The sequence below is a fragment of the Hippopotamus amphibius genome, chromosome 2 (assembly GCF_030028045.1).
Source record: "Hippopotamus amphibius kiboko isolate mHipAmp2 chromosome 2, mHipAmp2.hap2, whole genome shotgun sequence".
Classification (NCBI taxonomy): domain Eukaryota; kingdom Metazoa; phylum Chordata; class Mammalia; order Artiodactyla; family Hippopotamidae; genus Hippopotamus; species Hippopotamus amphibius.
This window is the reverse complement of record NC_080187.1, coordinates 128,112,524-128,125,322: the sequence shown is the minus strand read 5'-3', so window position 1 is coordinate 128,125,322 and position 12,799 is coordinate 128,112,524. Positions and strand designations below refer to the sequence as shown.

Sequence of the window (12,799 nt, the reverse complement as noted above, 5' to 3'; positions counted from 1 at the left end):
CCCAGAGCCCAGCTACCTGCGCAGCTCTGCACCTGCCTTCTCCTGGTTGGGTTGGCCCCAGGCTCATTGGCTCCTCTGGGAACATGTATCCACCCACTGCCCACCTGCTGGTCTTGCTCCTTCATGGACCTCACCCCATGTGTGGATCACCTTTAAAAACCTTCTTTATGAGACATTCAGACACTCAGAAGAGCAGAGAGCTGGCCCCGTGGCCCCAGCTCTGCAGCTGCCAGCACTTTCAATCTTGTTTCATCCATTTCCCTACGTTTTTTCCTGGATTATTTTAAAGCAAAGCCCAGAATTAGACCATCTCACCCACAAGCACGCCTGTTTATCGATCACTTGGTGCAGAGATGATCTTTCAGTCCCACAGAAGTCTGTGGGGTCACCTGAATGTCTTAAGGGAACAAGGTGTTGGAACTGCCCCAGGCTCAGAGCAGGGAGGGCAAGAGACGTGATGGGGAGGGGCTTTGGGAGCTCCTGGGGGCTGCATCCCCACCCAGGACTCCAGTTGCTTGAGGGGGTTCTCAGGTATCCCATCTGGAGAGGACCAGGTAAGGGCATTACTGCCTCAAGGAGATGAGGGGGTGGGCCAGCGGGAGTCAGAAAGGAGGTGACAAGGAGGCAGAGAGTGAGGGCTCAGGCCCTAGAGGCCACAGGGTAGACTAGGGGAGCTGCGAGGTCCCAGGAGGTGAGATGTAGCCCCGCGCCCCCCCCAGAGGCCGCGCCTGGGCCTTGCTGGTGTCTCCGCAGGGTCAAGGCGTGCTCGGCTCCAGCCCCACTCTCCTGGGTCCCCTCGGCCTGAATGACCAGCAGTGCCCAGCACCACTGCAAGTTGGGCCCATTCTGTGGGCATGGAAGGGAGCTGTGTAGGCATGCAAACGGCAGCACACGTGGGAGTGCTGGAACCTCCCACGAGGGTCTGGTCAGCGGCCACCAGGCGGAGTGCCCCAAGGACACATGGAGGTGACGTCTGGAGATGCCAACAGAGGCTGCCCCCCCCCGAAGGTCAGAGGCTTGTGGGGAGGGAGAGAGGAGGCCTGCACAGGCCGGGGGCTCTGAGGGGCAGGATGCCGTGCCCAGGCCTGGGGCTGGTGGGGGGGTGGGGGCGGGGATGGCACGGGGAGCCACGAGGAGGTGCATCAGCTTTAATGGTTACTTGTACTTAGAAAAGTGGGGGCTCAGACCCCCAAGGAGGGGCTAGGGCCCTGCCCAGTCCCTGCTGGTGGAGGGTGTGAGGCCTGAGTCAGTGGCCACAGTGAGGGGCCCACGGGGACGCTGGTGGTCTACAGTCCTGCGTCAGGAAGCACAGAGGTCACGGCTCGCCCAGGGTGGGCGGCAGGCAAGGCCAGGACACTGCTGCACTGGCAAGGGCGGGCATCGCCTCATCCCTCTGGAAACGTCCTGGGCCGGCACCAGCCCCTTGCCCCCAACCCTTGGGCCTGCTGCACGCCCACAGCAGCGATGACCCTTGCTGGGGGTTCTCCAGTTCCACCTTCTGGGCCTTGGCCGCTCCTCGCTCCGGGAGGAGGCGCAGCCGAGGGTGGAGCAGGTCCGTGCTGCCCAGAGCAGCCTGAGCGCGCGGCTGGCCTGGATGCCGTCCAGTAGGGCCAGCCCAGGCTGTGGCGGTTTGGGAGAATGCCGTGCACAGGAAGGTGGGCCTCAGGGGGCGAGGTGCCTCCTGGGTCTAGGCAGCTGCGGCCAGGCACGATCCAGGGACACCTGCCAAGAAGAGGGAGGAGAGACGTGAGGGTCTGCAAGGCTGGGGGGCCTCCAGCTCTGGTCTGGGGACTCTGTCTCAGAGTTGTGTCTGGCAACCAGCCCACAAGTGTTGGGGCCGCTCTGACTCTGGAATCAGCCCACTTCTGACCTGGGAGAGCCACAGTTTCCCTTCCTGGGTCACTGTCAGGATTTAAGAGCCGGGCCCCCTGGACTTCCCTGGTGGCACAGTGGGACCTCCCTCGTGCGGCAGTGGTTAAGAATCTACGTGTCAATGCAGGGGCCGGCGGGTGGCCACGTGCTGGGGTCCCTCAAGGTCTCCTTGCACGGCTGATGCGTGGGGAGAGTCGGGACTGTGTTTGGGGCACACAAGCAGGTGATTAACAAACGGCCCAGTCGTCATGCGGTGAGCACGGGAGCAGGCTAGCATCCAGAGGGTTCCTTGGGGGAAAGACTTAACAACAAACTGGGGCAGCAGCGGGGCAGTGACTGGGATGCCAGCGGGGTCAACAGGAGCGGTGAGGGCACGTGGAGGCCAGGTGCTCACAGCAGGGCCACACAGAGGCCCCGGCCCCAGCATCCGGCCTCCGCGTCCGCTTGCTCAACCTGGAAGGTTTTCTAACGTGGCCCCGACACACGGGGGCTTGCTGTGTAGGGACAGTCTCCTGTCCACTGTCCACTCTGCTGTGCTAGAGGATGGACAGCTGTCTGTCTGCGGCACCCACCTCTTCTCCGGGGCAGGCCCGAGCACTGCTGGGCCAAGGCCGTGTGGACCTGTGCTGTGCAGCCCTGGCCAGGGCTCCAGACTCTGGGCACGGGACACACGCCAGACCCGTGGACCTTCTGCATCTGCCTTCACGACAATCAGAGTTGCCTGTGTCTGAGCCCCCACCAACCACCATACGGTAGGGACTTGTTGACTGTGGTACGGGGGTCACTCGACCTCCTTGTGGCCCCTGCTCCCAAGTGGGGTGACCTCGGGCAGGCGCTGGGTCTCTCTGCGCGAGGACAGTGGGCTGATGTGGTGTGGGGGTGCACAGGGCCAGGGGCGCCCACCTGCGAGGCCTGGGCGAGGGCAGATGCAGCCACGGGGGCTCTGCACAAAAGACTCGGAGTCCCCCACGCTGGGTCAGCGGCCCCGTGGGGTGAGCGGGTGGGCTCGTGGTGGAGTGGACTGTGCAGGGGCCTGCCCTCCCAGCTCACCTGAGCCCCTACTGCTGGGGCGCCACGTCCCCCGTGGGCTTCTGGACACCGAAGGCAGTGATGAAAATATTGACAACGACGATGATGAAGACCAGGCCAGTGGCCAGGTTGTTGAGGAAGTCCAGCTTGGCGTGCTTGGCGGGGTTGTTGAGGTCGTACCTGACTGTGGGCGAGAGGGAGCAGACGCTGCCCAGGCTGTGCGACGCCGCGGGGCCCTCTTCTGTCCCCCAGAGAGAGACACGGCTGCTCTCACACACGGCAGACCACGGGCTCTGGCCCGGGCCGTCCGCTGTCTGGGGCCCGACGGCCGCAGCGCCTGCTCGCTCTGTGAACAGAAGCTCCGAGCGGCCCGGTGCCTGGTCACGAAGTGGACGGTGTGAAGGCCCAAGGCCCAGGCTTGGATTTTAAGGCACAATGTGCTGAACACGCGCAGGCAAGTACCTTTCTGAGCGCTGGTGCACAACCATCTAGCCATCCTCACACCTCCCCATGGCCATCCTTATGCCCACGCTCTAGGTAAGGAGACAGAGGCCCAAGAGGTCATGTGACCTGCCTGAGGCGACACAGCCAGGCAGAGGTGGAGGGGCCCAAAGCCCTTGCTGCTCCCAGCCCTGCGCCTCCCCTGGGGTCCCTAGAGTCCACCATAAGGTCTAGAGGGTACACAGCAGGTGCCTAATACACAACTCTTCGTATAGTTAGGACACCTTCCTGTGTCCCCAGCTTGGGTGAGTGGAACAGAGACACGGGAGGGCCCTCTGGGGGCCACAGTGGGAGCTATATTTCGGACCACGTGGCCTGGTGAGGAGGGCTGGGCTCCCGTGTAGCTCTGGGAGGGCCTGCGAAGCACCCAGCGGGGCAAGTCACCCACCCCAGGGTGTGTGCAGACAGGAGCAGCTGAGCGCGGGGCGGGGGGACCCCAGGGCCCTCCCCCTGCCAGGCCCTCTGCCCAGGCACGCACCGAGGAAGATGAGAAGCACGCCCACGCCAATCTGCAGCACCAGGGAGATGGAGATGAGGACCACCAGGGGGATGAAGAAGGCGAAGCCGGGGCCCTGTTCCACCACAGCCTTCAGCTGGGAGGCGTTGGCCATCAGCAGCGCGATGTCCAGCATGCTCTCGGCCGCACTCTTCTTGTTGGCGTAATGGTTCATGTTGATGGGCCGGTTCCTGCCCCAGCGGGGTGGCTGCAGGGAGGGGGTGGTCAGCCTGGGCTCCGTGGCAGGGGCTGCAGGCCTGGGCCCACCCTGGGGTCCCCCCCTCTTTGAGCCTGGTCTCCTTCCCAGGTACCGACGGGGATGTGGGGGTTGGTCGGGTCAGCAGGTGAGGGCCCAGATGAGGGCTCGAAAGAGAAGCGATGATTAATAGAACAAGAGGCCCAGAGAAGGCTGTGCAGCCCCTGCAAGACCCACCCTAGGAATCAAGTCCTGGAAGAGAAAGGAAACAAAACACCCCCTTAGCACACGCTCTGGTGGTAGATGGGAAAATGCTGCCCTTGTCTGCCCGCCATGGGTGGGGCCACCTGGCAGCCTCCCTGCATGCCCCTGCCCGCCGGGGGCCCGCCTGCCCCCCACCCCCCACAGGAGGTGATTGGCGCCAGGGCGGGAAGTGATGTTGACGGCAGCTGGATCCCAGATTCCTGCACACTTGCCCAGACACGGAACAAGCCTTCCCGGGACGGCTGACCTGCCCAGGCCATCTCCCAGCTGTGCGGGCACACAGCAGGTGCTCAATCGATGCCTCAGCATTCTACACGGCAACTGAGCTTAGCTTCTTCCTTCATTTTTATTAAAAAAAAATTTTTAACCACTTTACTGAGGTGTGATCGACACACAAAAAGCTGTACATTATAAACGAGTCTGGAGCCTTGAAGAGTCCGCAGCTAAGTGTACACCATGACACCACAGCCACCTCCAGGCCACCACACATCTACCCTCCACAGTCTCCTCCTGCCCCTTTACTATTAGTATTTGTGATGAGAACACACGAGGTCACCCTCAGGGTGCTGTACTGGTCCCGACATGCAGCACAGTGATCTTCAGGGCTCATTCTGCCTTCATGGTCATGTTGATAAAAACAGGAACACAAATTCTGATACCTCCTCCCTCACTTCCAGCTGAGAACATCCCCAGCCCTCAAGGCCAGGGCCCCTGTCACTCCCAAGTGCCCTCCATGCCCCGAGACCCCACCCAGAGCTGACATCCCCTGCAGGATAGGCTCTTCTCTCCTGGGGCAGGAGGGGAGTGGGTAGTTAGGCAGGAGAAGGCCTGCCTTGAAGGCTAGAGTCCAGGCCACAAAGACCCCTCCTGGGACCTGAGTTTGCATCTCGGAGCAGCCGTTTCACTTGAAGGCGGCTCTAAGCTGCCAGGCCTCCTCTTTGTATCCGGACTATCCACTCTCCTCAAGCTCCCCCTGGCCAGGCCACTCCCCAAACTCCCAGGACAAACCTGTACCCCTCAGCCCTGGCCACTTGTCCACAGGCATCCCTGAGCCACTAGGCCTCCTGAGGCCACTCAGATCTTGTTTCTAGTCTCATGAAAGATGCAGGGATGGGAGGTGGGACTTCTGGGGAGGGCAAGCCTCTATTTTCTGCAGCTGAAGATAATTCACCATGGAAATTGTAGGACTACAGAAGGGTGGGGTCCTCACTTTTACATTATATCTTTTAAAGTTTAAATGTAATCTAGAATAACAAGCCCAGGAGGCAGGATGGGAACATATGGCAGCTCTGCTGTGTCCTGCTTTCCCTCAGTGTCAGTTGTTCTTAAGTAGCAAAGCCACTTGGTTTAAAATTCTAGAGCCAAGAGCCCCCAGGGAAAGCCGCCTCCGCTGGACCCAGGGCCCTGGCGCTGCTCTCTGGGAAATTCCATGTGCAGCCTGGGGCCTCCTCTTTCTTTCTTCGAGTGGGGTCTCCGCTTTGCCTCTCCCTGCCATGCCTACAGCTGCACTCACAGCTGGGTGGGCCACCCTCCCAGACCGAGAACACCCAAGGCACACCCCGCCTCCCCAGGGTTTGCGCCCCTCCTCGAAAGCACCCAGGCTGTCTCCCAGCTCCGCTCGTGCCGAGCGGCCCAGCTGGCCATGCTCCACCCTGTGTGTGCTCCTCTGGGTGCGGGCATCCTGGGGGCGCTGGCCTGCTGGCCACGCTTCAGAAACCAGAAGTGCCCAAATGTCTTCCCTTGAGGCCACCCCAGGGCTTATCCTAGTCCCTGGTCCTGGAGGAAAAGCCAGGTGCAGACCTTCCGAGGAGCTTCTACCTTCTGGGGGCAGGGGAGCCATATACACACCACACACACACACACACACACACACACACACACACACACACACACAAACGCCTAACACACGTCTACACACAAGCACAATACATATACGTGTGTAAGCATACACAAACATGTACACACGCACAAGCACATATGAGCACATATGCAGACACGTATATATACATGTACACACATATATACAACACACACGTATAATGCACTAGCAAACACACACACACGTACACACCTAGGCTAACTGTGAAGGCTTCTGAGCAGGAGGGAGAACTCCTTTGTATTCTGAGCTCTTGAGCTGTTTAATGTTTTACGCCGATGCAGCCACACACACGTTCACACACAGAGTGATGCCAGCAGCAGCAGTGCCCCTGGCACAGGGCGCCTGTGTCCCACTGTCCTCCCCCTCGGGTGCCCGGGTCACAGCCCATCATCCCACTCACCCTTTAGCTGGGTGCTTTCCTCGCCGTCCTCACACCCTGCTTACTGAAGGTAAACTGAGGCTATATGGGGAGGAGCCTTGTCCAAAGCCAATAGCAAATGAGGGCTGCACTGGGATTTGAACCCAGCTCCCAGGGCTCAGAAGCCCTAAGAGCTGACACCACAGTCCCCTCAGGCCCTGCAGAGGGGGCTTGGGGGCAGGGTCACCCGTGAGGCTGAGTGCTCAGAAGTCCCCAGCCCCTGGCTCTAGCTGTGTGACCGCAGGACAGCCAGCCCCCCGCCTGCGGTTCAGACTCCCAGGTGTGCAACAGGGCCGCAGAGCAAACACGCCGGGAGGTTCTGGGGGGTCTCGCCACTGTCTCAGGGTCCTGGGTGGCAAGCAAGGGCCCCAGTTCACGTGGCCCTGCTGATGCAGGGCACTTCCTGCCCACACGGCCATCTGCTTCCTGGTCAACCTGTGCAGTGATGAGGAGGGCTGGCCAGAGGCTGCAGGCCAGGGGGCTGCTCGGGGCAGCTCTGGTCAGGCCCCAGCTCACTATAGCTGGGCAGAGTAGCCTTGACAGCACGCACCCCCCTCACCGGGCCTCAGTTTCCCCATCTGTACACCCCAGGCCACAGTCTGGGAAGTTCCACCACCCACCAAGCGCCCCCACTAACAGTGAGAACACTACAGAGTGGGCGCCTAAAGCTGAGGGGGGCGCCCCCAGGGCCACCATGAGGGAGGGGCAGATCAGAACTTGAACTCAGCCTGTCCACCTCAGAGCTCAGGGCCGCCCAGGACACAGCACAGCCTCATATCCACCCTGGGGAGGGGGCCCAGGAGGTCTGTGTGGTAGGGCCTTGTGTGGGGAGCAGGCTGCAGGGCTGATCCACTTCCCCCCTGCCTGACCGCGGTGCCCCAGGCCTCCTGGGGAGAGGCACTGAGCTGTGGGGGGAGCTCTGGGCCCTAGAGGTGACCGCTGCACAGGTGAATCCCAGGGATGCTGGCATCTCGAGAAGGCCACCCGGGTTTGAGGGGCAGTAGGAGCCCACCTCTCACAGCTGCAGAGCCCACTGGACCTGGGCAGGCTACCTGCCCACCCAGCTGCCAGGAGCCATGCTGGGACTCTGCCACTGAGACCCGGGCAGGGCAGGGAACAAACACCCAGTTCAATGTGTCCCTGGGGCCAAGAGGACTTCCCTAAAACCTCAGTGGCATCCCAGGAGCTGAGTGAGCTCGGGGCTGCCAGATTTTTTCTTCTCTTAAAAGCCAGGAAGGAGCCTGTGGGGAGGGAGCTAGCTTTGGCAGGGGTGCCCACAGAGCTGGCTCCTTGAGCCCACTTTCTGTGGACAGAGGACCTCATCCCAGCCATTCATAGGCAGCTGTCAGGGACCCAGGCCACATGGCCCAGGGTCACACTGCTAGGCAACCTCAGTTTGGACAGGGAGGGGAGTTGGGACAGAAGCAAGATTCAAAGCAGGCCTGTGGTACTCAGAGCACTCAGTTTCAGCACAACGCATCCTCCAGTCCACCCTGGGCTCAGATGGGCCCCATGGCCTCCAGCTGGGCTCTGGAGGTCTGGCCCACCCCCACCTTCTGCCTCTACATCCTCTGCTCCCCTGGGAGACAAGGGCGGGCGAGGGCTGTGCCCATGGAAGCTCTGCAGGACCTCAGGGTTTTGGTTATGGACTTCCTCCGATCCCGCCTGCCCCCAATTCCACCACTGACTCCAAACGCCATGTACACGTATGGAACAAGGAGCCCACATGGGAATTCCTGCCACCCTCCTGGAGCCCAATTACACATCTGTAGAACAAAGACCAAGGCTCCCAACAAACCTATGAGTCTCGTCAGCCACGCCGGGGGGAGCTGGGGTGAGAGCCTTCCATTAGCACCTCCCCTGCCACACCACAGACCAGCAGAGTGACTGGTGTGTGCCTCAGTTTTCTCACCTATAAAATGGGCAGATGGGCACATGAAGGAGAGTGAATGAAGGGCTCAGAGGCCCAGAGGCTGGCCAGAGCACAGCTGACACAGGGTAGGACTGGACGGTGCTCTTCCTCGCCACCCAGGCCTCACCACTTTGAAAGGTTGCCTTCCAAACGAACTGCGCCAATTTGTAATCAATTCCACTTAAAAAGTCCATAACAAGGAAGAAAAAGTAGTAGCCCCAGAAACTGTGTGAGCAGAGTGAGACCCGGGGTGCCCTGGAGGCCCAGCTCCAGATGCTGGGCTACTGAAACCACTCCTGCATGGGGCCCTTCCCCTTGGGCTCAGTGGGCAACAGTGGACGTAGGGGCTCTGGTGTCCTCACCTCTGGGCTGGGACCTGAGAACCGACCAAGCAGGATCTATTGGGGCCTGGAGTGTCCCTTGTCTGACCCACTAGCGCAGGGCATAAGCTGCTACTGTGGCCACAACCTGGGCTTAGCATGAAGGTCCCTGCCGCAGGTCACGCTGGCTCACTCCTGCACTGTCCCCACACCGTCCGCATCCCGCCAGCCCTGAGAGGTCTCTCGTTCCATGTCGGAGTTCCTGGCAGGAAGTTTCACTGGGAGTGGGGAGGGGTGGTTCCCCGCAGCAGCTGGGCTGGGTTGGGCTGTCCTGCTTCCTGTGGGCCCAGCAATGGCCAGCAGTGACCCCACGGCCACGTCGGGGTTGTTTTTTAGAACATGGCCAAGATCCTGCCAGCCTCAGGATCTCCAGGAGAGCAGAAATGAGAAAAAGAGCAAACTCGTGACTTCCCTGGCGGTCCCGTGGTTAAAACTCCACGCTTCCAGTGCAGGGTGTATGGGTTCAATCCCTGGTCGGGGAGCTAAACTCCCACACATTGCACGGCACAGCCAAAAAAAAAAAGAAAAGAAAAAAGTTAGCTCTATTTCTCTTAAAAAAAGTTTTAAGAGAAAAAGAGCTAACTTCCCCCCGCAGCTGAGGCTGTGCATGCACCCCTCCCTCCCAGGACACGGCTTCCAAGCCCAAATGTGGCCCCAGGAGCCTCACTGCACACTGTCCTACCACTCCCCTGCTGTGTCCTCAGGTGGCTGCGGCCCCAGAGTCTGCTGCAGGGTCCAACGCAGCTGCCCCCTAAGATATACCCTGGGCATGACACAGCCACGGGCCACATTTATTTTCACAATAAAATTGACGTTCGCTATGCCTTTTACTAGCAGCCAAACGCACTGACTTACTGAAGGTACCAACTCACTCCTGCAGGGGCCCTGAGCAGACTGGCCTTGCGTGGAGGCCACGGGAATACAGGGAGGGTGGAGGGGTACATCCTCAGAGCCACCACTGCCCCGGCCTGACAGGGCTCCTCTGCCCATGGGTTACACATGCAGCTCTTCCCCGAGCCCAGACCCCCTGGGAGGTGAGTGATTCTGCCCCACCTCACAGAAGAGGAAACTGAGGTTCAGAGAGGGTGTGCCCTTGCCCAAGGCTGCACAGCAGGGCGTCTCGAGACTGACGGGGACTCTGGGACTGGCCTTCCCAGGCACTGGGTCAGTCCTCCTGTAGCAAGGAGCACAGTGAGAATACAGCAGTGACCAGTCCACACACCCTGCTCTCTGGAGCTCCTGCTTCCGTGGGGACATATCGGAAGATCCTGGGGTTCGCCCCCCCTCCAAGCAAGCCTTTCTACCCCTCCTCAAGTGGGGGTCACCAGGTGTGGAAGGGCCAGGTAAGGTGCAGGGGGAGGGCCGCGCCTGCCCACGGGGATCGCCCCCCCGGGGAAGGTGCTGCCCTTTCCAGACCCTGCCGGGGCATCCTCTTTGGAAGAGGGTCTCATGTGGCAGGCAGGAATGTCAACCATGCTGTGCCCAGCTTCCTCCAGCACTTCACACACACCAGCCCATTTCGTCCGCACCATGACCCTCTGAGGAGGCACCGCTCTCACCCATTTCACAAATGAGAAGCTAAGACACAGAGTGACGGGCCCACGAACACAGTGCGGCAGGTCCTGAGGGTGGGAAGGGGAAGGTGGCTGCTGGAGAGCAGTTTCAGGTGGGCCTGGGCGCCAGGCAGGGGAGCAGAGTAGCCTTCACTACTGACCATCTCTCCCAGAGCCTCCCTGCCTGTGACTGGAGCCCCCCTGGAGGAATGTGTTCACTCCATATGAGCTTCCAGCCCCTCTTACAGCCTCTGCAGCTGGCAGGGTCTGACCCCCGCCCTATACCACCTCTTCCTCAGCCCTGATGTACAATACTTGGTGGTCCAGCCCCTGGGCCTTTCGCCCACTGTTCTCCCTGCCTGGTATCCACATCCCATTCCAGTCCTCCATGTCTCAGTGCCAATGTCCCCACTGGTCAGGAAGCCTTCCTGACCCCGCTCCCACCTGCCTTCATGACCAGCCCCTGGGAGTTCAGCACTCCGGCCGTGGCTTCTCCATGTGGACTGGTCTCAGCTCTCAGATTGAGTGTTACAGGGCTGCAGCACCCACAACTGGTCCCAAAGCCAATGCAGTGATTCCGGAGCACACCCATCCTGGCTGCTGAGGGGGGGTTCCCCAGCCCAAGGCCTCATTCGTCCCACATGCTCTCCCCCCAGCCCCTAAACATGGCCTGGTACCACAACATCGCCTAGGACTGGTCACCCACACCTGAGCAGTGCCAGTCTTTGCCCCAATCTGGTGCACATGGCTGAGAGGCCACCGTCCCTGCCCCCATCCCCAGGGGGTCAGGAACTGAAAGAATGTCCAAAGTCAACAAGTTACCAGAGAGCAGTGCACAGCACTGCGCCACAGAGGCCCTGGGGAAGTGCTGGTCCCAGGCAAGTCGGTTAGGAATCGCTACTCCGGCCCTGCGCCAGCCGTGGGACAGGACCCCAGGGTGGGAAAGTACCAGCTCTAATATGAGACCACTGCCAGGTCCTGCCCCACGCCCACAGCGCTTCCAGGCCAGCAGGGCAGGCTCTGAATATGCCGTGAGAACCCGCGGGTGGAGAGAGGAGAGGAGCCCACAGCGACCCCAAGTTCCCCATCAGGGCTCACACAAGACGGTGCGGTCGCCGTGGACACCGTGGGTGACGTCACTGTCTGCCCGCTGCTGGCCTGGGGCCCAGAAGCCGAGATCCTCTCCGCCCAGTGCGGGCGCGCATCGAACGGGAGGAGAGGCAGAGTTGGAGTGCGGTGTGAGAGCCGGGAAGGCAGGGGCCCGCGGGACGTGGCGGCGGGGAGGGGGGGCGCCCAGGCCCCTCGGCTGCGCGGCTCGCCGCCGGAGCTACCTGCCGCCGGCTGCGTAGCGCAGCCAGCCAACCGCCCGCGCCCCCGCTCACCTTCCGGGGCGGCTGGAGTCCCCGGGCCGCCGCTGGGGCCCCCGACCGCGCGGGTAGGGGCCAGGACGCACGGGGCGTGGCGACCACCGCCACCCTCAAGGCGGACGCGGAGCGCAGCGGGTCTGCGCCCGTAGGTGCCTGGGAGCGGCGGGCGCCGGGCTCCGAGAGGGCGGGCGTCGGCCAAGGTCGCACAGCGGAACGGGGGGGAGGGGCTGCTTACCGAGGCGTCCGGGGAGCCGGGCGAGCCCGGGCGCAGGTCGCCGTTGAGCTCATACTCCTCGGGGCGCGAGTCCATGGTGCGGCGCTGGGGCAGCCTCGCTTTGGGCAGCCTCGCTTTGGGCCTCCGCGCGGCCCGCGCTCTGGTATCCGAGACGCTGCTGCGGGCCCGCCCCCGGCCCGCCCCCGGCCCGCCCCCGGCCCGCCCGAGTCTGGAGGCCCGGCAGGCGGGACTTCGACTACTAGTGGGTCTCCAGGCGGGGGCGGCAATGCCCGCAGGGCCCGGCGCTGCGTTTCCGCTCTTTGAGGCATCCCCAACCCCCGACCTCGCGTGTTCGTGGGTTACTCACGTCTCCCTCTGTGTTCCTGTCGTGGACACTTTTAATCCCTAAAACGAGGACAAAAACCGGCTTTTCGCTGGCCGCTTCGCTGCCAGGCGCGCCGTGAAGGCGAGCTGGCCCTGCCGCGGGTGTGGGGTTTCTTGTTTGGGTTCTTTTTGGGTTTTCTTTTTTGGTTTTTTTTTTTACAGGGTGATGCTCACCCCGGGGGCCCCACTGCAGGTCTTGCCAACACATCGCCCGCCCCGCTCACGGGACCTGCGTCAGCGAGTCTCCTGGCTCTCTGAGCCTCGACCTTCTCGTCTAGGAAATGGGGATTTGAAGGCCTCCCGCACACTCTTGAGGGGAGGGAGGCAGGAGGCA

General features: G+C 61.8%; 1 protein-coding gene across 1 annotated transcript; it reads right to left on the bottom strand.

Annotated features, from left to right (window-relative positions):
- Positions 1–1,134: 1,134 nt before the first annotated feature.
- On the bottom strand, positions 1,135–12,266 carry NINJ1 (ninjurin 1). Its single transcript, XM_057723531.1, has 4 exons — positions 12,103–12,266; positions 3,881–4,106; positions 2,923–3,085; positions 1,135–1,722 (listed from the first exon to the last, which is right to left on the bottom strand). Exons 1-3 carry the CDS (start codon positions 12,175–12,177, stop codon positions 2,931–2,933), a joined length of 456 nt encoding a protein of 151 aa, XP_057579514.1. The 5' UTR covers positions 12,178–12,266; the 3' UTR covers positions 1,135–1,722; positions 2,923–2,930.
- Positions 12,267–12,799: the final 533 nt, after the last annotated feature.

Bases quoted from the DNA above. Each gene is read 5' to 3' on its own strand.
- NINJ1 (XM_057723531.1), bottom strand. From the start codon at position 12,177: ATGGACTCGCGCCCCGAGGAGTATGAGCTCAACGGCGACCTGCGCCCG. The intron at 4,107-12,102 runs GTAAGCAGCCCC...CCCTCCCTGCAG, and splicing joins CCGGCTCCCCGGACGCCTCG to CCACCCCGCTGGGGCAGGAA. The intron at 3,086-3,880 runs GTGCGTGCCTGG...TCTCGCCCACAG, and splicing joins CGTGCTTCTCATCTTCCTCG to TCAGGTACGACCTCAACAAC.